Source organism: Bos indicus x Bos taurus, chromosome X (genome assembly GCF_003369695.1).
Source record: "Bos indicus x Bos taurus breed Angus x Brahman F1 hybrid chromosome X, Bos_hybrid_MaternalHap_v2.0, whole genome shotgun sequence".
In the NCBI taxonomy this organism is placed as follows: domain Eukaryota; kingdom Metazoa; phylum Chordata; class Mammalia; order Artiodactyla; family Bovidae; genus Bos; species Bos indicus x Bos taurus.
Window position 1 is genome coordinate 21,954,083 of NC_040105.1, and position 24,022 is coordinate 21,978,104.

General features: G+C 41.4%; 2 protein-coding genes across 7 annotated transcripts in view; one reads left to right on the forward strand and one right to left on the reverse strand.

The window, feature by feature from the left end:
- Positions 1–17,574: 17,574 nt before the first annotated feature.
- The window catches only part of ZFX (zinc finger protein X-linked), a 40,438-nt gene continuing 33,990 nt past the window's right edge, over positions 17,575–24,022 (forward strand). The window contains exon 1 of one of the 6 annotated variants that reach the window (XM_027535254.1): positions 17,575–17,666. The gene's annotated coding sequence lies outside the window, so the exon portion shown is untranslated. Of the gene's footprint in view, positions 17,667–18,129; positions 18,217–19,143; positions 19,243–20,309; positions 20,331–24,022 lie in introns of those variants that run through there. The other 5 variants (XM_027535258.1, XM_027535253.1, XM_027535257.1 and 2 more) reach the window with 5 other exon arrangements.
- Positions 18,249–18,985, reverse strand: LOC113887585 (basic proline-rich protein-like). The gene is made up of 2 exons (XM_027534772.1): positions 18,654–18,985; positions 18,249–18,585 (listed from the first exon to the last, which is right to left on the reverse strand). Exons 1-2 carry the CDS (start codon positions 18,983–18,985, stop codon positions 18,249–18,251), a joined length of 669 nt encoding a protein of 222 aa, XP_027390573.1.

Genomic DNA, 24,022 nt, shown 5'->3' on the forward strand with positions numbered 1-24,022 from the left:
GCACTGGGTCTTTGTTGCTGTACAAGGGTTTTTTTCTATAACTGTGGAGAGTGGAGGCTACTCCCCAGTTGTGAAGCATGGGCTTCTCACGGCAGTGGCCTCTTCTGTTGCAAAGCATGGGTGCCAGGGCATACAGGCTTCCATAGTTGCAGCACTTGGGCTCAGCAGTTATGGTTCACGGCTTAGTTGCCCCATGGCATGTAGGATCTTCCCGGACAGGTCTCCAACCCATGTCCCCTGCATTGGCAGGCGGATGCCCATCCACTGTACTACCAGGGAAGTCCTCATATGGCATTTTGAAAAAGGCAAAACTAAAGATAGGTGTATTAGTTTCCTATTGCTGCTACAAAAATTTAACACAAATTTATTCTCTTACAATTCTGGAGGCCAGAAATTTGAAATCAGTTTCACTAGGCTAAATAAAGTCAAGGTGTTGTAGGGCTGGTTTCTTCTTGAACCTCTAGAGAAGAATTCATTTTCCATGACTTTTCTAGCTTCAGGAGGCAGCCTGTTTTCCTCAGCTTGTGACTCCTTCCTCACATCACTCCAACCCTTTGCTTCCATTCTCAGGTCTCCTACTATCTCCTTTGACTTTCTTGCTGCCCTCTTTAAGGACCCTTGTGATTACATTTAGGACCCACCTGGATAATCCAGGGTAGTCTCTCAATCACGAGATTTTTAATTTAGTCACATCTGCAAAATCCCTGTGGGGATTAGGACATGGATGTCTTTCCATATCGCTGTTTTATTTATGTATTTATTGCTGTGCTGGGTCTTCGTTGCTGCACACAGGCTTTCTCTAGTTGTGGCAAGCGGGGCCACTCTTTGTTGCATTGCACGGGTTTCTTATTGAGGTAGCTTCTCTTGTTGTGGAGCATGGGCTCTAGGGCTCAGGCTTCAGTAGCTGTGGGACCTGGTCTCAGTAGTTGTGTCTCACAGGCTCTAGAGTAGTTGTGGCGCACAGACTTACTTGCCTTGTGGCATGTGGAACCTCCCCAGACCAGGGATCAAACCCATGTCCCCTGCACTGGCAGGCAGATTTTTTACCACTAAGCCGCCAAGGAAGCCCAATCTATTAATGTATTTTTATCTTTGATTTCTCTTAATTTGCATTTGTTTTATATATTTCCACTTCATTTACATGAATCATTTTGTGCTTCATTTAACAATAGTTCAGTACTATATTTCATATTTGAAAGTTGCTAAGAGAGTCGATCTTAAAAGTTCTCATCACAAGAAAAAAGATTCTGTAATTATGTATAGTGATGGATGTTAACTAGACTTATTGTGGGAATCATTTTGCAATATATACTTATATTGAGTCATTATGTTACATACCTGAAACTAGTATAATAATGTTTGTCAATATATTGTTTTTAAAAGCCCATGTTTTAACTAATGTAAGACTGTCAACAAAAAGAGCTATACATAAATATTGTACTCCAGTTGGTAAATAGATACAGAAATATAGATAGGTCTATAAATATCAGATAGTATACTTAGATATATTTTCTGGCTCTGGCTGCTGAAATGGCCTAGAAACAGTTACACCCCAAAAGTAGGAAGCACACCTCTCATCCAGATCTTTGTTTCTAAACACCATTCTCCCATAAATGGAATCAGGGCTCCTTGAAGAAATGGCTGATTCTAGGCACTGGGGCAGGAAGATACAAAATGAGTACAAAACATCTGGTGGGACCAGAGGGGGAAAAACAATGGAACCCTACACTTGTTCTTTCTAGACCCCTGCTATGAATCATACACTGTGATGTATTTTTTAATATTTATTTTTATTTATTTATCTGGCTGTGCCAGGTCTTAGTTGCAGCATTTGGGATCTTTAGTTGCAGCATTCAAACTCTTAGTTGTAGCATGTGGGATCTAGTTCCCTGACCAGGGATTGAATCTGGACCCCATGCATTGGGAGTGTGGAATCTTAGCCACTGGACCACCAGAGAAGTCCCTGTGATGTATATTTTGACTTTCATACCCTTGCTATACAGAGTGTGTGCTTTCCCTGTAATAAACTGTACATTTTTAAGTTTTTCTCATTTTAGGGTCCTATGATTACAGGACACGAAGTGATGCAGTTTTTTTTCAGGTTGTATTCCATTACAAGTATTACAAGGTTTTGAATATGATTCCCTGTTGTTTAGTTACTAAGTCATGTCCAACTCTTTTGCCGCCCCGTGGACTGTAGCCTACAAGGCTCCTCTGTCCTCGGAATTTTCCAGGTGGGAATACTGGAGTGGGTTGCCATTTCCTCCTCAAAATATTGCTGCAAATGGCAATATTTTATTCTTTTTTATGCCTGTTATACTCCATTGTCTGTATATACCGCATGTTAAGCCAATCATCTGTTGATTGGCACTTGAGTTGTTTCCATGTCCTGGATATTATAAATTGTGCTGCTATGAACATTGGGGTACATATATCTTTTTGAATTAGAGTTTTCATTTTTTTCAGATATATATTCAAGAGTGGGATTGCTAGATGATATGCTAGCTCAATTTTTAGTTTATTAAGAAACCTCCATTCTGTTTTCTTTTGCTGACTGCACCAGTTTATATTCCCACTAACAGTGTAGGAAGTTTCCTTTTTCTCCACACCCTCTTCAGCATTTATTTATTTGTAGACCTTTTAATGGTGGCTATTCTGACTGGTGTGAGGTGATACCTCATTGTAGTTTTGATTTGCATCTCTCTAATGATTAGCAATGTTGAACACCTTTTCATGTGCCTGTTGGCCATCTCTGTGTCTTTTGAGAAATGTCTATTTAAGTCTTCTGCTGATTTTTTGACTGGGTTGTTTGATTTTTTTGACATTGAACTGTATGAACTATTCATTTATTTTGTATAGTAACTCCTTGTCAAAAGCATTGTTTGCAAATACTTTCTCCCATTCCACAAGTTGTCTTTTCATTTTGTTGATCGTTTCCTTTGCTATGCTAAAGCTTTTAAGTTTGGTTAGATCCCATTTTGGAGAAGGCAATGGCAACCCACTCCAGTACTCTTGCCTGGAAAATCCCATGGACGGAGGAGCCTGGTAGGCTGCAGTCCATGGGGTCACACAGAGTCGGACATGACTGAATCGACTTAGCAGTAGCAGATCCCATTTATTTTTGCTTTTGTTTCTTTTGCCTTGAGAGACAGATCTAAGAAAATACTGCTATGATTTATGTCAGAGAATGTTTTGCCTATGTTCTTTTCTAGGAGTTTGATGTAGTCATGTCTTATACGTAGGTTTTTAAACCATTTTGAGTTTATATTTGTATATGGTATAAGGGAGTATTCTAATTTCTTTATTTTCATGTAGCTGTCCAGCTTTCTCAGCACCACTTGTTTTAGAGGTTCTCTTTTCTCCATTGTATAGTCTTGACTTCTTTGTCATAGATTAATTAATTGTAGGGATGTGGGTTTATTTCTAGGCTCTCTATTCTGTTCCATTGATCTATATGTCTGCTTTTTTCCAAGACCACACTATTTGGTTACTGTAGTTTTGTAATATAGTCTAAAGTCTGGGAGGGTTATGCCTCCAGCTTTGTTCTGTTTTGGTGGGGAACAGGCACTGCACAGTGTGGCATGCAAGATCTTAGTTCCCTGACCAGGGATCGAACCCATGCCCCCTGCAGTGGAAGGGCGGAGTCTTAACCACTGGACTGCCAGGGAAGTCCTCAACTTTGTTCTTTTTCCTCCGACTTGCTTTGGCAATTCTGGGCATTTTGTGGTTCCATATAACTTTAAGGAGTAGTTTTTCTATTTCTTTGGAAAATGTCATGAGTATTTTGACATGGATTGCATTACATCTGTAGATTGCTTGGAGGTAGTGTGACCATTTTAACAGTATTAATTCTTCCAATCCAAGAGCATGGGGTTGCTTTCAATTTCTTTGAATCATCTTCCGTTTCCTTTATCAGTGTTTTATCTTTTTAAGTGTAGAAGTCTTTCACCTCCTTGGTTAAGTTTATTGGTAGGTATTTGATTTTTTTTTAATGTGATTTTAAATTTGATTTTTTTTACTTTCTTTTTGACACTTCATTATTTGTATAAAGAAATGCAGCAGATTTCTGTGAATTAATTTTTTATCCTGCTCTCTTGCTAAATTCATTTGTTAGCTCTAATAGATTTTGTGTGGAGACTTTAGGGTTCTCTCTACATATATCATGGCATCTGCAAATAGTGACAAGTTTTACCTCTAACCTTCCAATTTGGATACCTGTAGTTTCTTTTCTGATTATTGTAGCTGGAACTTCCAATACTATGCTGAATAGAAGTGGCAAGAGTGGGCATCCTTGTGTTGTTCCTGAACTTAGAAGGAAGGCTTTCAGCTTTTCACTGCTGAGTATTATGTTGGCTGTGGGTTTGTTGTAAACGGCTTTCCTTATGTTCCTTCTATACCCATTTTGGTGAGAATTTTTATCAGGAATGGATATTCAATTTTGTCAAATGCTTTTTCTGCATCTGTTGAGATGATTATTTGGTTTTTGTCTTTCCTTTTGTTAATGTGCTATATCACGTTGTTGATTCATTTTGCTAATATTTTTGAGGATTTTTACATCTGTATTCGTAAAAGATACTGGCCTATAATTTTTTTTTTTTTTTTGTAGTGTGTTTGTCTGATTTTGGTATCAGAGTGATGTTGTCTTCATAATATGAATTTGGCACTGTTTCCCACTCTTCAGTTATTTTGCAATCATTTGATAAAGGTAGGTATAAGTTGTTCTCTGTATGTTTGGTAGAATTCCTCAGTGAAGCTGTCTGTCTTGGACTTTTGTTTGCAGGGTAGTAATCATATTGTTTAGTGTTTCTCTATCCTTCTATGTATAAATTTCTTTTTAAATTTCAGTGTCATTTTTTATTTTTTTTATTTCTTTTTTTTTCTTTTTTTTTTATTCTTCCAATTTTATTTTATTTTTAAACTTTACATAATTGTATTAGTTTTGCCAAATATCAAAATGAATCCGCCACAGGTATACATGTGTTCCCCATCCCGAACCCTCCTCCCTCCTCCCTCCCCATACCATCCCTCTGGGCCGTCCCAGTGCACCAGCCCCAAGCATCCAGCATCATGCATCGAACCTGGACTGGCAACTCGTTTCCTACATGATATTTTACATGTTTCATTGCCATTCTCCCAAATCTTCCCACCCTCTCCCTCTCCCACAGAGTCCATAAGACTGTTCTATACATCAGTGTCTCTTTTGCTGTCTCGTACACCGGGTTATTGTTACCATCTTTCTAAATTCCATATATATACGTTAGTATACTGTATTTATGTTTTTCCTTCTGGCTTACTTCACTCTGTATAATAGGCTCCAGTTTCATCCACCTCATTAGAACTGATTCAAATGTATTCTTTTTAATGGCTGAGTAATACTCCATTGTGTATATGTACCACAGCTTTCTTATCCATTCATCTGCTGATGGACATCTAGGTTGCTTCCATGTCTTGGCTATTATAAACAGTGCTGCGGTGAACATTGGGGTACATGTGTCTCTTTCCCTTCTGGTTTCCTCAGTGTGTATGCCCAGCAGTGGGATTGCTGGATCATAAGGCAGTTCTATTTCCAGTTTTTTAAGGAATCTCCACACTGTTCTCCATAGTGGCTGTACTAGTTTGCATTCCCACCAACAGTGTAAGAGGGTTCCCTTTTCTCCACACCCTCTCCAGCATTTATTATTTGTAGACTTTTGGATCGCAGCCATTCTGACTGGTGTGAAATGGTACCTCATCAGTGTCATTTTTTAAATGTCAAATTCTACTAATATTTTTCATATTAGATTTCTCTTAATTTGTATTTGTTTATATATTTCCTCTTCCTTTACATTAATCTTTTTGTTTCATCTTGTGCTTCATTTAAATTATATAAAATTGAACTTTAATTCAATTTGTGAATACTAATTTTTAATAAGGGAGTAGATTCCATTTATATTTATCATGATCACTAATACATTTGTTTTATTATTCATTTCATTTTTCTATGCTACTTTGTTTTCTCATCATTTTTTGGTGGCACAGTGGTAAAGAATCCACCTGTCAATGCAGGAGACATAGGAGATGTGAGTTCAATCCCTGGGTCGGAAAGATCCCCTAGAGAAGGAAATGGCAACCCACCCTAGTGTTCTTGCCTGGAAAACCCCATGGACAGGGGAGATTGGCAGGCTACAGTCCACGAGGTCACAAAGAGCTGGACATGACTTAGTGATTGAGCATGTGCGTGATCATTTTTTATTTGCTTTGTGGTTTTTACATTTATTTTTCTCTTTTGAGTGTTTACTTTTATCTTCTTTGTTTCTTTGGAAGTCCTATGTGTTCCTTTTGATACTGGTAAGCTTGACTTTTTTTTTTTTGGTGGCACCATGTAGCTTGTGAGATCTTAGTTCTCTGACCACAGATTGAACCCTGGGTCCTCAACAGTGAGACTGTGGAGTCCTAACCACTTGACCGCCAGGGAATTCCCTGGTAACTATGACTTTTAAGTTTTTCAGAAGCATTCTGTGGGTCTATGGAATGTCGTGTACCCTGTATTGTAATAGCAAGAAAGTTCTCTGTGACTGTTAGTGTCACTTCAGAAGAAATCTGAAGGCAACTTTTTAAAGCAGTTCTTTGTAGCCAAGAATAATTTGGGATAATTTGAACATCAGTTAAAGTAATTGCATCAGGGAATTCCCTCACAGTCTAGTGGTTAGGACTCTGAACTCTCACTGTGTTCAATCCCTGGTCAGGGAACTAAGATCCTGCAGCCTAGGTGCTGCTGCTGCTAAGTCGCTTCAGTCGTGTCCGACTCTGTGCAACCCCATAGACGGCAGCCCACGAGGCTCCTCTGTCCCTGGGATTCTCCAGGCAAGAATACTGAAGTGGGTTGCCATTTCCTTCTCCAATGCATGAAAGTGAAAAGTGAAAGTGAAGTCGCTCAGTCCTGTCCGACTCTTCTCGACCCCGTGGACTGCAGCCTACCAGGCTCCTCCGTCCATGGGATTTTCCAGGCAAGAGTACTGGAGTGGGGTGCCATTGCCTTCTCCGGCAGCCTAGGTGCAGCATAGCTTAAAAAAACAAATAATTGCAGTGAATTGAGACACACTGAATATGTTTGAATCACGAATATAAGACTACCAAGAAAACTTATTTTTGCCTTAAAAAAAAACCTGATTATGGTAGTTGACTTTTAAAATAGTGGGATAAAGAGGTCAGGAGATACTCTCCTCAATGAAATAACCATTTAACTGGTAAAAATTATTTTAAAAAGTCAATCATTTTAAGTATCTGGAATTTGTTTTAAGGACATACAGCAAATAGAGAAGCATTTATTCAAGAAAATCTACAGACCTTAGTGATGGACCGGGAAGCCTGGTGTACTGTAGTTCATGGGGTTGCAAAGAGTCAGACACGACTGAGCAACTGAACTGAACTGAACTGAAGAACAATGGGAGTCAGTAGAATTTAAGCCAAGGACTGCTTCCCATCCCCCAGCTCAGTATGATGGAGGCTCTGCTCTTAGAACTCTTAGAAAATAGAACCAGAAAGATGAGGCCCCATTCCCTTACATCTCCTGGTCTAGAGCTTTGGTTTCACTCCAGGGAGGCAGGCCAACACCACCTCTCATCACAGCCAGCTCTGTGTTGCAGAAGGTATATATCCAGGTAGGGGCAGGGCAGATGACTGGCGATCTCTCCCCTGCCCAGGTTTCACGGTAGGACGGAAGGTCTGCACACGTGCGGTAGGCTGTGTAGTACTGGGTTCCATCATTCCTGCTCCTGTTTGCTCAGAGGGCAAAGGTTCCATATCAGGAAGAGCGAGATGATAAGACGAGGGGCTACAATCCCTGCCCACTTACCCTCCTCCAGAGCAGACGTGTCACTCTGGGAGAAGTGGGCCACCAGCCTCCTCTTCCCTCAGCTCAAGCAGAGGAATACAGAGGTCCCCTTAGAACTTAGAACAGTGCCTGTCACACAGTGTGAGTGTGTGTGTGTGTGTGTGTGTGTGAGAGAGAGAGAGAGAGAGAGAGAAAGACAGTTTGGCAGAGCACACAGATCTTTTCAGTTACAGTCTTTTCCCCCCAAAAGTTGGCCTGTTGCTTCATTTTCTTCTGAAAACCAATATTGTAGAGAAGTCTGAAATCAAACTGGCTTTGTTGCCTTCGAGCACAGTGGTTAAGAGCTCTGGTCAGACCGCCTCGCTTTGTGGCGCTCTGACCAGAGCTCTTTGACTTGCCCCGTGATGTGTGACCTTGAGCAAAGTGACTTGACCTCTCTGATCCTCTCTGATCCTTACTGTTGTCCTTTGTAAAGTGGGGCAGCTCCTAGACCTCCCTGTCATGGACCCTTTGGATCTGTTAGCCAGACCAGCCTTCCTCTCTTTTCTTTGTCTGTTTCTTCTCGCTCTAACCTTTTAGTTCTGGTGGGACTTCTAGTCATAGTACCCTCAGCCCCTGCTTGAATATCTCACTCCATCCTCTTGCCCACCGTCATGGATCCAAGGGTGAGCACAGAACATAAACAACCGGTGTCCTTCTGTGGGGAAACCAGAAGAGGGACTCTGTCTTCTTTTGGGGCAGCTGAGTTGGGACACTGTGAGCCCAGAGCTGCAAGTGCATCTGGGGGAAGCCTGCCTGCTCCCAAGCGCAATGAGAGAGCTGAGGCAGCTGGAGGGCAGAGGGATCCTGACAAGATGGTCCCAGTCGCTGAATCCAGTCCACTTAACAGCCAGCACCACCATTTTATTGGAAGGCTATGAGGGTTAAATGAGAGAATTCATGGAAAGTAACATGTGGCCTGTGGAACTCAAGCCCTCCATTAATGATGACTTGTTTTCTCCTCCCTGAATGATGGCAGGGCTTCCCCCACCCCACTCCCCACCCCCGCCTGCCCCTTATTAAACATTGTTGCCAAATATCTCTGTGGGCAGGTACTTAATTTCCTGTGAACCGTGGTGAGTTCTTTCAGTCCACAGATACAGATCTTCCTCCAGCTTAGGAAGACCTTCTCTAAGCTTTCATCCTACGCCTTGGTGGGAACAGCGAGTCCCTGGGTGCTGGGGCTGACGCTCTGTTCTTCCTATCTTTATCTTTGTCCTCCTCTGCCTGATGAGTTCCTGGAGGCGTGGACGTGGTCGGCAGTGTTAATCTCAATAGCTATTGACTTCTTCCTTGTTCTACCCCCAACTCCCCAGGCCACAGAAGGTCCAGGTGGCAGAACTCCTTGCTTACAGAAAGCCAGCTCCTTTATGCTGGGTGGTTGTGGAGAAGGCTTCAGCTGTTTCCCGGGTCAGCTGTTTCCCGGGCCAGGGCTGCTGTCTTTCTAGCAGCAGTACCAGCAGGTACCTGCCATACACTACTTCTCAGTGATAGACTTCAGGCAAAGTTATGGGGACAAGGGCAACTATGCAGGTTCCACAGACCCTTGATGTGCAGGCCTAGCCTGGGCGCTAGTAAGAAATGCAGAATCTCAGGCCCCAAACTGGACTCACTGCGTCACAGGGAGCCTTTCTGACAACATTCCCAGGCAATTTGTGTACCCATTTGAGAAGCTTGGCTCCAGAGCACAGGCCACTTTAACCCTTTTATTCATAGTCCTTTTTTTTGGAGTGGGGAGATCTACTCACATGTCATTTTTCATAGCAAAATCCTTCCCAGACTCCTCACCAGACCACATCATGTCATGTTCTTTTTACTGCTTACTTCATCTTCATGTGAAATTTCCCTTAATGTCACTACCATAAAGTGGGGGCTCTATTACCAAGGACTAGGAATCTTATATGCACAATTCACACTTTATTGAAACTTTAATTTTACTAGGTCAGATTTCTGCTGTGTCTTTGGCTCGCCTCACCTTTTGGAGAATTACGAAACTTGCCACATTTCTGCCAGATGCTTCTTCCTGTTTTGTTCTCAGTTTGGGCTGTTTGTTTCTATTTGCTTGATGTTTGTATGCAAAAACAATCAAAAAACATTTGTGGTTTATGTAAACACTGAGCACAATTCAAATTTGTTCCATATGAGAGTCTCTGACTAATAATTCTAATGTCCTGTAGTTGCTCTAAGGTTAAGGTTGAATTATCATTTCTTTTTAGCATATTTATTGAATGTGTTTTCGGGTGAAAAGCCGTTATGTCATTAAAAAGAAGTCTTTGTTCAAAATGTGGAAAATTTTTCAAGAGCTGCTTTAACAAATGTTGCTAGCTGAAAGGTCATTCTGTAAGATAGTTATGTTCTTGGCAAAAATTGAAAAGCACAAGCACATCAAGAGTTGGCCAAGGAATGGGGAACTGGGAATTCTCTTCTGCTGGAGGGAATGTATATTAGTACAGTCATTTTGGAAAGTAATACTGAAAATGTGCCACATCTAGCAATTTTACTTCTTTGATACTCAAAGAGAAAGTTTTTATAAATGTGGGCAAAGAGGTATTAAAGGATGTACTAGAATTTCTTAAAGTGCTATTGGTGTGTGGGCCACTTGTTTATGTATCACCTGGGCTCCTGGATAAACTGCAAATTCCTCAGCTGTGTACTGTACCTACTAAAAATAAGAATTTCTAGGAACTGAGGCCCAGGAATTCACATCTTTAACAATGTGTTCCCTTCCAAATTTGAAAGGCATTGCTGTTTTCCTAATATGTAGTCTAATTTTATTTCTTTTAGTGCTTATTCTTATTGTTTTGAAAAGAAGTGGTATTATATGGTCCACAGAAAAGTGAGAAAAGAAACAACTAGTATCTGTAATGCTTGCCCTTCTCCAAAGATTCTTTGAAATTTGAAGGTAATTTTTTTCCTTCTATGCTTATATATGTTTGTTTTTTAAACTTGCTACGGAAAATTTCAAATATATACACAAAGAGAATAATGCATCAAGCACCCATGTGCGTATCCTACAGCTTCAACAATTGTCTGCTCAATTGCAATCTTCTTTCAATTCTATCTACCACTCAGCCTCAACCTCTTTTCCACTCACCCTCTTTGAAGGCCATCTCTGACAGCATATCATTTTATCTGTAAATATTTTGACAATGTATCTCTAAAAGATAAGGACTCAAACATATGATCACACCATCTTTACACCTAAACCAGATTAACAATAGTTTATGTCAGCATTTATCTGGTTAGTGTCGATAGCAATCCAGTCAGTGTTCACATTTCTCTAATTGTCTGATTTTTTTAATACTTAACTTGACTTAAGATTCGGATGAAGTTCATACAGTTCAATTGACTGAGATATCTTTTGTTGCTTTTCTCATCTGTTGGTTTCCCCTCCAATGTTTTTCGCCTTATAATTTATTTATTGAAGAAAGAAGATCCCATAGTGTTTCCCACCATCTAGATTTTATCGATTACATCCCTGTTGTTTCATTGATATGTTTCTCTGTTCTTTTATTTCCTGTAAATTGGCAGAGAGAGCTAGTGGGTTGATTAGGTTCAGGTTTCATTTTTTTCCATCAATGCACTATGTATTTCCATCATGAGGCATATGTCTGCTTGTTACTCTGGTTAGCAGCTATTGATGATCATTGTTCAGATCCATTGATTTATTAGTGGTTGAAAAATGGTGATATTCTATCAAGTCTTCTTCATATATTGTAGGGATGCTTCTTCAGTTCAGTTCAGTCCAGTTCAGTCCCTCAGTCATGTCCAACTCTTTGTGACCCCATGGACTACAGCATGCCAGGCCTCCCTGTCCATCACCAACTCCTGGAGTTTACTCAAGCTCATGTCCATTGAGTGGGTGATGCCATCCAACCATCTTATCCTCTGTCGTCCCCTTCTGCTCCCACCTTCAATTTTTCCCAGCATCAGGGTCTTTTCAAATGAGTCAGTTGTTCGCATCAGGTGGCCAAAGTATTGGAGTTTCAGCTTCAGCATCAGTCCTTCCAATGAATATTCAGGACTGGTTTCCTTTAGGATGGACTGGTTGGATCTCCTTGCAGTCCTAGGGACTCTCAAGAGTCTTCTCCAACACCACAGTTCAAAAGCATCAATTCTTCGGCGTTCAGCCTTCTTCACAGTCCAACTCTCACATCCATACATGACTACTGGAAAAACCATATCTTTGACTAGACAGACCTTTGTTGGCAAAGTAATGTCTCTGCTTTTTAATATGCTGTCCAGGTTGGTCATAACTTTTCTTCCAAGGAGTAAGCGTCTTTTAATTTCATGGCTGCAGTCACCATCTGCAGTGATTTTGGAGCCCAAAAAATAGTCTCTCACTGATTCCATTGTTTCCGCATCTATTTCCCATGAAGTGATAGGACCAGAAGGCATGATCTTAGTTTTCTGAATGTTGAGTTTTAAGCCAACTTTTTCACTCTCCTCTTTCACTTTCATCAAGAGGCTCTTTAGTTCTTCTTCACTTTCTGCCATAAGGGTGGTGTCATCTGCATATCTGAGGTTATTGATATTTCTCCCAGCAATCTTGATTCCAGCTTGTGCTTCATCCAGCCCAGCATTTCTCATGATGTACTCTGCATATAAGTTAAATAAGCAGGGTGACAATATACAGCCTTGATGTACTCCTTTCCCAATTTGGAACCAGTCGGTTGTTCCATGTCCAGTTCTAATTATTGCTTCCTGGCCTGCATACAGATTTCTCAAGAGGTAGGTCAGGTGGTCTGGTATTCCCATCTCTTGAAGAATTTTCCACAGTTTCTGGTGATACACACAGTCAAAGGCTTTGGCATAGTCAATAAAGCAGAAGTAGATGTTTTTCTGGAACTGTCTTGCTTTTTTGATGATCCAACAGATGTTGGCAATTTGATCTCTGGTTCCTCTTCCTTTTCTAAATCCACCTTGAACATCTGGAAGTTCACAGTTCATGTACTGTTGAAGCCTGGCTTGGAGAATTTTGAGCGTTGCTTTGCTAGCATGTGAGATGAGTGCAATTGTGCAGTAGTTTGAACATTCTTTGGCACTGCCTTTCTTTGGGATTGAAATGAAAATTGACCTTTTCCAGTCCTGTGGCCACTGCTGAGTTTTCCAAATTTGCTGGCATATTGCGTGCAGCACTTTCACAGCATCATCTTTTAGGATTTGAAATAGCTCAACTGGAATTCCATCACCTCCACTAGCTTTGTTCGTAGTGATGCTTCCTAAGGCCCACGTAACTTCGCATTCCAGGATGTGTGGCTCTAGGTGAGTGATCACACCATCGTGATTATCTGGGTTGAGAAGATCTTTTTTATATAGTTCTTCTGTGTATTCTTGCTGCCTCTTCTTAATATCTTCTGTTAGTTCCATACCATTTCTGTCCTTTATTGTGCTCATCTTTGCATGAAATGTTCCCTTGTTATCTCTAGTTTTCTTGAAGAGATCTCCAGTCTTTCCCATTCTACTGTTTTCCTCTTTTTCTTTACATTAATCAATGAGGAAGGCTTTCTTATCTCTCCTTGCTATTCTTTGGAACTCTGCATTAACATGGTCCACTGGAGAAGGGATACTTCTATTAAAAGAATATTCCCTTCATCAACTATTTTTTTTAACTTATAGTTCATACAGGGCTTCCCTAATAGCTTATTTGGTAAAGAATCTGCCTGCAATTCAGGAGACCCCAGTTTGATTCCTGGGTTGCAAAGATCTGTTGGAGAAGGGATGGGCTACCCACTCCAGTATTCTTGGGCTTCCCTTGTGGCTCAGCTGGTCAAGAGTCCACTTGCAATTTGGGAGACCTGGGTTCAATCCCTGGGTGGGGAAAATCTCCTGGAGAAGGGAAAGGCTACCCACTCCAGTATTCTGGCTATTTCAGTATAGTTTATACAGGATAAATACTTGATCTTTCCCTTTACTAGTTTTTAAAATAATGGTTGGTTCTCTGCATGGCTGTGTGCTAAGTTGTTTTAGTCGTGTCCGACTCTTTGCGACCCTATGGACTGTAGCCCACGAGGCTCCTCTAACCATGGGATTCTCCAGGCAAGAATACTGGAGTGGGCTGCCATGCTGTCCTCCAGGGGATCTTCCCAACCCAGGGATCAAACCCATGTCTCTTGCTTCTTCTGCATTGGCAGGTGTGTTCTTTACCACTAGTGCCACTTGGGAAGTCTGGTTGGTTCTCTAGTATTCTCCAAAGGTGATCATATTTTAGATGTCAGGATATAGTTCACATGCTATAAAATTCACTAGTCTCTAGTATATTCACAAAGTTGTGCAACCATCACCATTAGGTGATCATTTTTAAAAGCCTCAGTATAAACTGAGGGACATATTTGATGTATTTTGATCCAAAGCAATTATTCTTTTAACATTCAATTGTTTTTCATCTTTAGCCAGCTGGAGCCTCTTTAAAACTGGCTCCTGAGACCTTCTGACACTTTCTTTTTTTGCTTTCTTTTATGAGAAGATATCGCTGGTTCATCTTGTACTGTTCTGCTCCAGCCCAGGAATCAGTCATTTCTCCCAGAAACCCTGGTCCTGTAGTGGGAAATTATATATAGAGATCCCAGTCTGGGTGCCTGGGGTGCTCATTATTACTGGTTATTGTTTCTAGACCTCATATATTAATTTTTACCTCTTCATTGGAGCTAATCTGTTTGCTTTGTCCTGTGATTTATAATCCATGAGGTAGAATTTAGCTATTAGTAATTCTCAGGAATTAAACTGTCTTATTCAACTAATGATTTGTGTGAAAAATACTGTTTGAAAACCACCTAATTGTCAGTCAGTGTTTATTTTAAAATTATTTCCCTTGGGTAGGGTGGTTTAAAGGTTCAGAGTAAAAATTCTTACTTGGCATTAATTATAGTCAGCTGAATTCCAACGTGACGCAACGTGTTCATATTAAGTATAACAAGTATCAAGTACCAGATAAATGATAAATTTTTATAGGGCATGCTTAGTTCAATAAAACTAGGTTCTTGCTACGGGAAAGTAAATGCTTTTTTAACCTTTGGGATATAATATAATGAATTACCACAACTTTATTCAAGAAGGTCTATATTTCTCATAAGCTAGTAATTTATTATTTCTTATTTGGATTTCTGTCAGTGATGAGAAATGAAAAGCAACAGCTTCTTTTTTTCTTTTTTTTAACAGCTTCTTTTCTGAATAATCTTTTTCTGAAGAGATGATTGAAAGGCCTTGTATTATTCCTGGCTCAAGGACCCATAAACATGTCAGGGATTTTTAGTTAAGTTATTAAAACACTGTCAAAACCTTGAGTAGTTGCTTTTAACTATCTGATATACATTAACAGCCCTGAAGGAACAAATAAATTTTAGCACATAACCAAAATCCCTTTGACTGCTTTGAAACCATCTAGTTTGTATTCACAGCATATGCCTTTGAAATGTTCTGCTCTCAATCTCCCTAAATAAAATTTCACTTTATTGTGTGTTTATTTAAGTGAGAAAATGAAAGCACTTAAGAATGTTTGTATTCAGCCATACACAGGCTCCTTATTCTTAGTTCCCCAAGGGCAAGCACCATCTTTTTACTCCCTGTGTCCAGAATTCTCTAGGTCCCTAATACTAAAACAACAAAAAAAAGTATCAGTGCAAGAGAGGCTGTAGTAGGTCCCTTAAATGCAAGGTCTCAGGTGCTTAATCACTTAGTGCTTGATTATCAAATGCTTTCAGTGATTTTAGGTGTCTTCAGGGTCCTACTGTGAATATTTTCACAACCTGTAAATTGTGTTTTATACAATATGGAACAATCTCCTTTTTAAAAAATATATTTCTTTTTTTCGGCTGTGCTGGGTCTTAGTTGTGGCATGTGGGATCTAGTTCCCCGATCCTGGGCCCCCTGCATTGGGAGCATGGAGTCTTAGCCACTGGGCCAATATCGAACCATTGAACAATTTCTGATCTCTGCTGTTCATACTTCCTTTGCGACTTCACTTTTATAACATGAGAATTTTGTATTAAATGTAGTTCCAGTGAAATTTTTATCATATACTGTTTCTTACAGCTTTCCATAAATGGATTTGAAATACCTTTTTAAAAAACGCAAAAAAAAAAAAGATTATAGCTGACCTCATCTGTACAATCATCCATAGACTAATCTTTGTTGGACTTCAATAATGGTTTGTTAAATATAATTAATAGGACTCAGCCATCCTTTCCTTGTTTCCCATCAAAGTTAACAGTCTTTTAAAAAATATATTTATTTTTGGTTGTGCTAGGTCTTAGTTGCAGGCATGTGGGATCTAGTTCCCTGACCAGGGATTGAACCCATTCCTCCACATCTGGAGCAGGGAGTCTTAGCCACTGGGACCACCAGGGAAGTCCCCTAACAGTCTTTAAAAGTGTCTGTACCTAAACTGCTTTTGGCTTTTTAAATTGAACAAACATCTTTTTTATGTTCCTTGACACTTTTTCCTCAAGTGCTAGTGGACTTAGAAGTATTGGAGGGTAATTATGGAAGAACTAGAACAAGAATATTGACATTAGGTTTTGTCCTATGTTGCTTAGTTACATGATTGATGAGACCCATTCTTGACATGTCATAGCATTAAAAGGAGGCCCTTGGAAAGTACCTATTAAATGCTGGTTACCAATATTTTGAAATCATATTAGTGTGGGTATACAAGCTATTTTTCACTTTTTTTTTAAACTTGAAAAAATATTAGTTTTATTTACCTTTCTGTGAATAGTCAGTATCTCAGCCCAGTGGAATTTTCTATAAATGATGACATGTCATCTATCATTTAATTGCTTGAAAAAAATCAAGCTTAAAGCCTTGAGAGGAAATTTACCATCAAGTACATTTTCAGAGAGTACTTCTTACTGTACCTTTGCTTTTCCTTTTTGAAAGCAACTTTATAGTTTTAAGAGGTCTGAAGGAAAGGACAAATTGCATTCTGGGAGTTTTAAAAAATCATCACGGGATACTAAAATAGAAGGCCTCTATATTTGAAGAGATTTCACACTAATATGCTGTTTGCTTTATAACTTTTGTGTTCTTTACTGTTTAGAAATATCTTTAACATTTAGTGAGCTGAACAAAGAAATAAAGCATATCAGATTCGAATTAATGTAAAGGCTACATTATTTAGCATTTAACTAGGAAGTTTTAAACATAGTTTGGGTTCACTATGAAAAAAGCATACCAATTTCAGTAGCGAAATTGCAAAATACACATTTTTGGAGTTGATAAATGTTTTATTTACTCAAATACATATTTTACTAAGTCTCTTTAAACTTTGAAAGGCTTAAGGACTTTGTAAAAAACACCCATATCGCCATTCTGCTGCTCCTTCTGTATTTATTAAAGAATGTGAAAAATTCTTTATGAAACAATCACACAAGACATATATTTCAGACTCCCCAACCGTAAAACACAGATATAGAGAAAATATACGTTACAAATTCCTGTTCGTTGCAATGTGCGAAACAAGTTTCAAAATGTAACACGTAACACTTTTTATTTTTTCTGCCGTAAACTAATCAATTAGGTTCTCTGAACGTTTATTAAAAAGAAAAAATTAAACGGTTGTTACGTGCTCTAGGATAACCCTTCTCCCCCTCCTTTTGGCCACACACCCATTTAGACTGGCAAGTCTATTTTCATTTTATTTCAAAGTTGCTTTTTTTGTTTTTTTTTAAGCGAAGGCAGGGGATAGTGGGGGTTGCTAAATTTATCTTCTTCTCCAGCCACAGGGATGAAGAAAACACATTTACTGCGGGCGGGGGTCTGAGGGCCTGCAAACAACTCAAGCAGGCGCCTGGGCCAGGACCGGCGCGGAGAGGCGGTAGGTCTCCGGGGAGGGCCCGGGGGCCGGCCGCGGCCCTCGGGAGATGGTGGGGGGCGGCCGGGCCGGTTGCGGGCCGCTTGCCTCGCCACGGGGTCGACAGACCACGGCCCCGCGCGGGCTTTTACGGCCCAGACGGCGGCAGCGGCGCGTGTGTAGCGGCGGCGGCGGGCGGGAGCGCGGAGGAGGTGGAAAGAAGGGGGGCGCTGTCACGGAGACTGCGGCCGCCGGAGACCCCGCCGCAGCGAGGCCACTGGGCTCCCCGGTCGCGGAGCGTGAGCGCGCCGACCGGGGCGCCAGGGGGACACACCGGGCAAAGGAGGGGGCCTATCTATCCTTCCGCATTTTCCTGGGTCTCTCTCCCGGGCGGTGACGTGACGTGCTGACGGCGGGCCCGTGCCGGGGAGCTGGGCCGCTTTTTGTCAGCTCCGAACTCGGCCCCTCCTCCCTCCCTCCGCCCGCCCCACCAGCCGGAGCCCGGCCCAGTGCTCCAGAGAAAGGCCGGCCTGCAGCACCCGCCACCGTCGCCGACCGCCCGCACGCCCGTCCGGTGAGTTCCGGGCGCCGCCGCGGCCGTAGGGCCTAGCCTGCGCGCAGGGGCCTGGTCCCGGCCTGGTCGGCGGCCCGCGTGGCGCCCTTCCGCGCTAGGCCGGGCGGTGTGGCGCGCGGCGCCGAGCAGGCCCCAAGGAGGCCGCAGTTAGGCCCGGGGAGGAGCCCGGCTGCCTTGAGCGGCGGCGGAGGCGCGCTCCGCAAACGGGCGGGCGTTGGGGGAGGGTTGCCCGGTGGCCCTGGAGATGGCCGAGGGGCCCCGGGTCGGTGTCGCGGCCGGCCTGGGGCATCGCGCGGGGGTGAGGCCTGGCAAGGAGGCGAAGGCTGCAGGCGTGAGGTGAAGGCCGCAGGCCGGCCGGGCCGATTTTCGCTATGTAAATATCGACGGGGGGGGGGGAGGGACGGGGGACAAGATGGCGGCACCTCGGCGCTTGCTACTGGGGACGGTTGAGGGGGTTGCCGGGAGGGGGAGCCGCCATCTTGAAGGCGGCGTCTGAAGAGAAAATTCCGCTACAGCCCGTGAGGGGGGGTCGGAGAGCGGGCGGCGGCGGCTGCGGCTCCGGTGACGGGTCCCGGAGGCCCGGCACGGCAGCGTGTGCGTGCGGAGGGGGCGTGCTCGCTCCCCACAGCGGCCATTGCCCTCGCCGCCATGATGGGCGCTCGGGCTCCAGGCGCTCGGCGGCAGCGCCACCTTCCTGCCCTGCCTCCCGCAGCCCCGTGACTGGCTCCTGCTTCCGCTGTATTTTAACTGAGCTGCCGCAGGCGGCCATAGCTGGCGCCCGGGTGCCGGTGCCATCTCGTCCCTCAGGTCCCTTCCCCCGCGCTGGTAGTCATTTGAGGGTCGTCCGGACGGATGGCCGCCGAGGCATGTGGACTCATCACGCAAAAGAGACCCCAAGACATTTTTTAATTTTTACCACATCGAAGTCACACGTGACTGTTAGGGTGCCCTAGATGCAGTTGTTTTCCAACAATCACCGTCTTCTCGAGTAAAAAAATTAAGGAGTAAAAAAAAAAAAATTGATAGGTAAGAAGTTCTTAACCACTTTTATGCTATAAGGGAAAAATGCAAATTGCACAGCACGCAAACGGAGGAATGAAAAATCTTACGGAGTCATTTGAATTTCATTAATTCGGCAACAGCTTTCTAGAAAAGATACATTTAAGCTCTTAGCGATCTGTTGGTAGCATTTTTTTTTCCGCCAGGAGTAAGAAAAGGGCAGAAGTTTTATATTCTTACTAAAGGACAGCATAAAGTGATGCAGTGCTGTTCCTGTGCCTGGTATGGTATTCAGTTTCTCTATTTGATGTGAAAAACTCTACGGTGCAGTTCCACCTTGTAAGTAGTTTTGATTGCATACTCTACTCTCCCGTGAACTCGGAGCCCAGTGCCAGGTGGTGCTCCGAAAGAGTAAAAAGATTCTTGTAGTGCAGACGGCGACTCCAAGAAGTTCGTTGTTCAGAGGCAGATGAGGTGAGATGGACTGAGGTGGTGCGGGGAAGGTACAACCAGTTATTGGGGTTTCAGAGGAAAGCAAAGTTAGGTCACATTTTGAGGTTACTGAAGGATGGGTAGGACTTTGTTTGATGGGGGTGGGGAAAGGGCGTTTCAAGGGTGAACGCTTCCTACAGAAAACAGCGAGTGTGTATAATTTGGCTGGTGGGAGTGGTGGCTAAGGTAGATCGAGCTTGCTTTGCAGGTAGAGAGGCTTATACTTGATGGGAAAAGCCCAGAGAGCCCTCAAGTATCAAGAGTGATGACGCACCTGAGCCCGGCTTTATAGTCTCTTGGACCTTCCGGTGGCCTCAGAAGAGTTTCAAAGTTGAGATATGAGAGTAGCAAGTTAACCTTGAAAAGCAGTGTTTCACTACAGGAATGATTATCAAGAATGTTCGAAAGTAAAGCCAATTTTGCTACTTTTAAAAAATAATCTGTAAAAGATAACTGCTCCTTTTTCTTGTCCTAATTTCTCACTTCAAGTAACCTTTTGTTCAAGAGTTGCTATAATTTCTGTAATAAACCAATGGGGAGGGACTTCTAGCTTTTCATTTACCGTGGTTGAACATTACAGGATCAGTGCTGTGGGTTACTTTACCAAAAGGAGGAATGAACCTGTAAGTATCCCCATGGTAATTTTTAAAGAAGTCAGTTTTAATGATGATTAAAAAGGCAGCAGCCTTCAGATGGCTTTTTTGGAATCCCTATTTTTCTGCTTGTAAGAGGAACCACCTTTTTGATTAAGAGGGTAACTAAGGCTGTTCGCTAAACTAAGCCTTCTCATGTTTTGATTAATATTTGAACTGGTCTAGATGCACATTTTGGGAATGTGTCTCCTAGAATTTTATGATAACGTAAATTTATAGGTAGCATAAATATTTATTAGAAAGTTGTTTCACTTTTTCCATTTTTTTTTAAAGAGTCTGATGTTGATTGTAAAGGGCCATGGGTTAGAAACGTTTGAGACAGTGCGTTGTAGGAGGCTGACTCTTAAGCAAGATACTAGGGTGGGCTGTGGTTGTTGGGATGGTAAAGGTAAACGTAAACTTGAAAGAACCAGTTGCTTTGTATCTTGACAACTGGGAAATACATAGAACTCTAAAAGAATTGTTATTGCTGCACATGCAGTGCAGCAGCAGTGGATGTTCCAGTACAGCAAGAGTGGATGAATAAGATTCAGAGTTAGACTCAAGTTGTATAGTTAAGAGGACAGACATCTATGGTTTAAAACTGGTGGAACACTGGCCATCTTGGATAAACGAGGTGTTGATTTTCAATTTGTGTATCTTTCAGATAGATGCAAGTTTGCCTTTTTTAAAAAGCATGTGCATAATGCATTGAAGAAAAACTTTTCTTTCGAATTGCTGTTTGTAAATGCTTCTTTTCTAAACCCATCTAGACTTTTATTGCCACTGATGTCCTTGTTTATATCATTTGTGTTTGTGTACACTGGCAATTCCAGACTTTTCTTTTTTACTTTTTAACTCCTAAACCTGTCCTTTAAACCACTCAGCCTCAGCAGAGATTACCTAATCGTTTACTTAGGCCAGAAAGATAGACGACTATCAGATATAAGCAATTGAATTTCCTTCCTGCCACTTCAAGCTCTTCCTTTGTCTCTCCCTAAGCTGTCCTCCTGTTCTTCGCTTGCAGGAAGAATTGGCCTCCTTCAGGCCCAGACGCTCTGCCTGTGGGATCCACTGGTCCCAAAGGATGGAGCTCTCTGTCAGTGTGGTTCTGCCACTTGCATCATTGCCTTCTAACTGCTGGTGCCTTTCCCTGTCCTTAAAAACATTCCTGGGTTTGCTCATCTTAAAAAAACTTCAGCTGTTTTTCCTTTCACCAGCACGTTTATTTCTGTTCATCCCACTTTTCTAGATCCGATACTTCCCAAATTGGGAAACTTTCCCACAGCATGTCAGCAGGTGTATCTCGTAAAAGTGTTCTGTGTTTCAGAAACTCTGTGCTTCTCTGTCTTTTGGCATGGGATTTTCCTCCAGGTCAGTCATCTATGCTGTTTTCTTGAATCTTCTCCCGTGGTTTTGGTGCCATTTACGATGCCCACCCTCTTTTCTAGTTTCTCATCTAGCATTTCCAGTTGCCTATTAACCACCTCTATTCAGGTGTCTAACATGGCCGAAACCAAATTTATCTGGAACATAGTAGATGCCCAGTACTGTTTATTTGGGGGGAAATTGCTCTTTAAACCCAGAGCCCCTAAAATAACTCCTGCTTCTAGCTTGTTTTCTTTCTTTTATGGCACTATCATTTTTCCAGGTTTATTCTTCTGTCTCATATAGCAGTGTCGGTATGTTTTAATTTAGCATTTAACCTATTCTGTTTTAGCTGTGTATTTATATTTTTGTTATCTTTCCTAAACCTGTAGAGACAGGTTCTCATTTATCCTTGTCCCAGAGCATCACCTGGCACATAGTAAAGACAGTTACCTAAAAACAATTATCTCAATTATTGGGTGCAGAGAATTGTATGTAGTTGGATAGTTTTCAACTATTAAAGTATCTGTCTAGTCACCGTGTTCTTTGACCAAGGGGTGTATGTAGTAAGACATACCACATAAGCTGAGTAACCCCCACTGCTTAAACTTGGGGTTAATATAGCCAGTCTCCTCTTATTCCTGTCAAATTATTTTCCAAAGAACTTTTTTTTTTTATAAAATCCAGGAATCTTGTAACTATAATTTACTCAAAGGGAGGTACATTTTGAGGAAGCTACACGATCTTGAAAATACAACCATTAGGATTGAAAAAATATTTAAAATTTTAAAATTATGAAATATCTCCGAATTGCTAAAAAACAAGTGTCGCTCAGATTTAACAGATCTTAAATATCTTACACTTATTTGTTTCATAACTTGCTCTGTGTTTAAAGAAAACATCACAGATTATAAAGAGTGCCTCCCTATCCCGTTCCTGTCTTTTCTTTGCCAGAAATAACCACTGTCTTAATCCGTATGTACCAGAAACAATATCAAGTACTGCTTTGTGTGTTTTAACTTTACATATATGGTATCGTACTGTGTTTATCATTTTACATATGTTTTTTCACTTAGTAAAGTGTTTTTTGAGATTTTTTTTTATGCTTGTATGTGAATCCGGTTTAGCGATTCTCAGAGTGCTCCAGGAATTCCCAGGGATCCTTGAGATTCTTCCAGCCTCATTCTTTTGTGCACTGCACAAGTACTGTACAAAGGCGCCACGAAACATGATGTCATGATAGATGGAACACAGACGCAGTTATGGGAATCCAGCTGTCCTCTATTAAGCCTGTCTTTGAAGAGATTTGCAGAAATGTAAAACAGTGCTACTCTTTTCACAATTTTTTTGTTTTGAAAAATAGTTATTTAAAAATCAGTGTTCATGTTTACATACAGTGGGTTGATTTTCTATGAACTAATAAATCTTTTTAAGATGTCTCGGATTTAATTTTTAACATAAACATGTCTAGATAGAACCCACATAAACAAAAACTCTTTGAGGTCTTCAATTTTTAAGAGTGTAAAGAAAAAAAAAAAGTGTAAAGAGGTCCTGAGTCCAAGAAATTTGAAAACCACTGATCTACCTCATTCATTTTACTTATATTTTAATGTGTAAATATACTGCAGTTTATTTATCTGTTCGTAGGGAGGGGCCCTTAGATTGTTAGCAGTTTTCTGCAATTTCAAACAACGTGGCCCTGAGCATCCTAATAGGGGGTTCTTCTCTCTTGAGATTGTAGAAGTCGAGTGGCTACGTTCAAGAGTCAGTGCATTTGTCAGTTTTATTGGGAATTGTCGACTTGTGCTCCATTTGACATCCCCACCAACTGTATATGAGCCTCTATTTCTCCAGACCACTGCCAAAAGATTAGACTTTGCAGTTTTCTCCAGTCTTTGGGTAAAAATGGTATCTCATTGCTGTTTTCATTTTGCATTTCTTAGATTACTCATGTTGTTGAACTTTTTTTCCCATGTATTTATTGGCTGTATGAATTTTCTGTGACTTACTTGTGCCTAACCTTGGTCCATTTTTTATTGGATTGTTGCCTTTTCCTCATTGGTTTATGGTTATTCTTTTTATATTCTGAATATTAATGATGTGTAGTTTTACACACTGAAAATACCATTTTCTAGCCTGTGGCTAATCTTTTAGTTTTGTTTGTGGAATGTTTTTTGTGTGGGACTTCTTGATGTGAAAGTAGTCAGTTTTCTCAGTTTTTTTTTTTTTTTTTTAAATACATGTCTTATGTTTTCTCATATCAGCAAGAAATTATTCCCTTGCCCCAAGGTCATAAATGATATTGTACTTTTTTC

Coding starts and splice junctions, on each gene's coding strand:
- LOC113887585 (XM_027534772.1), bottom strand. CDS start 18,985: ATGGCCGCCTGCGGCAGCTCAGTTAAAATACAGCGGAAGCAGGAGCCA. Junction 18,586..18,653: donor AACCCCCTCAACCGTCCCCA/GTAGCAAGCGCC, acceptor ATATTTACATAG/CGAAAATCGGCCCGGCCGGC.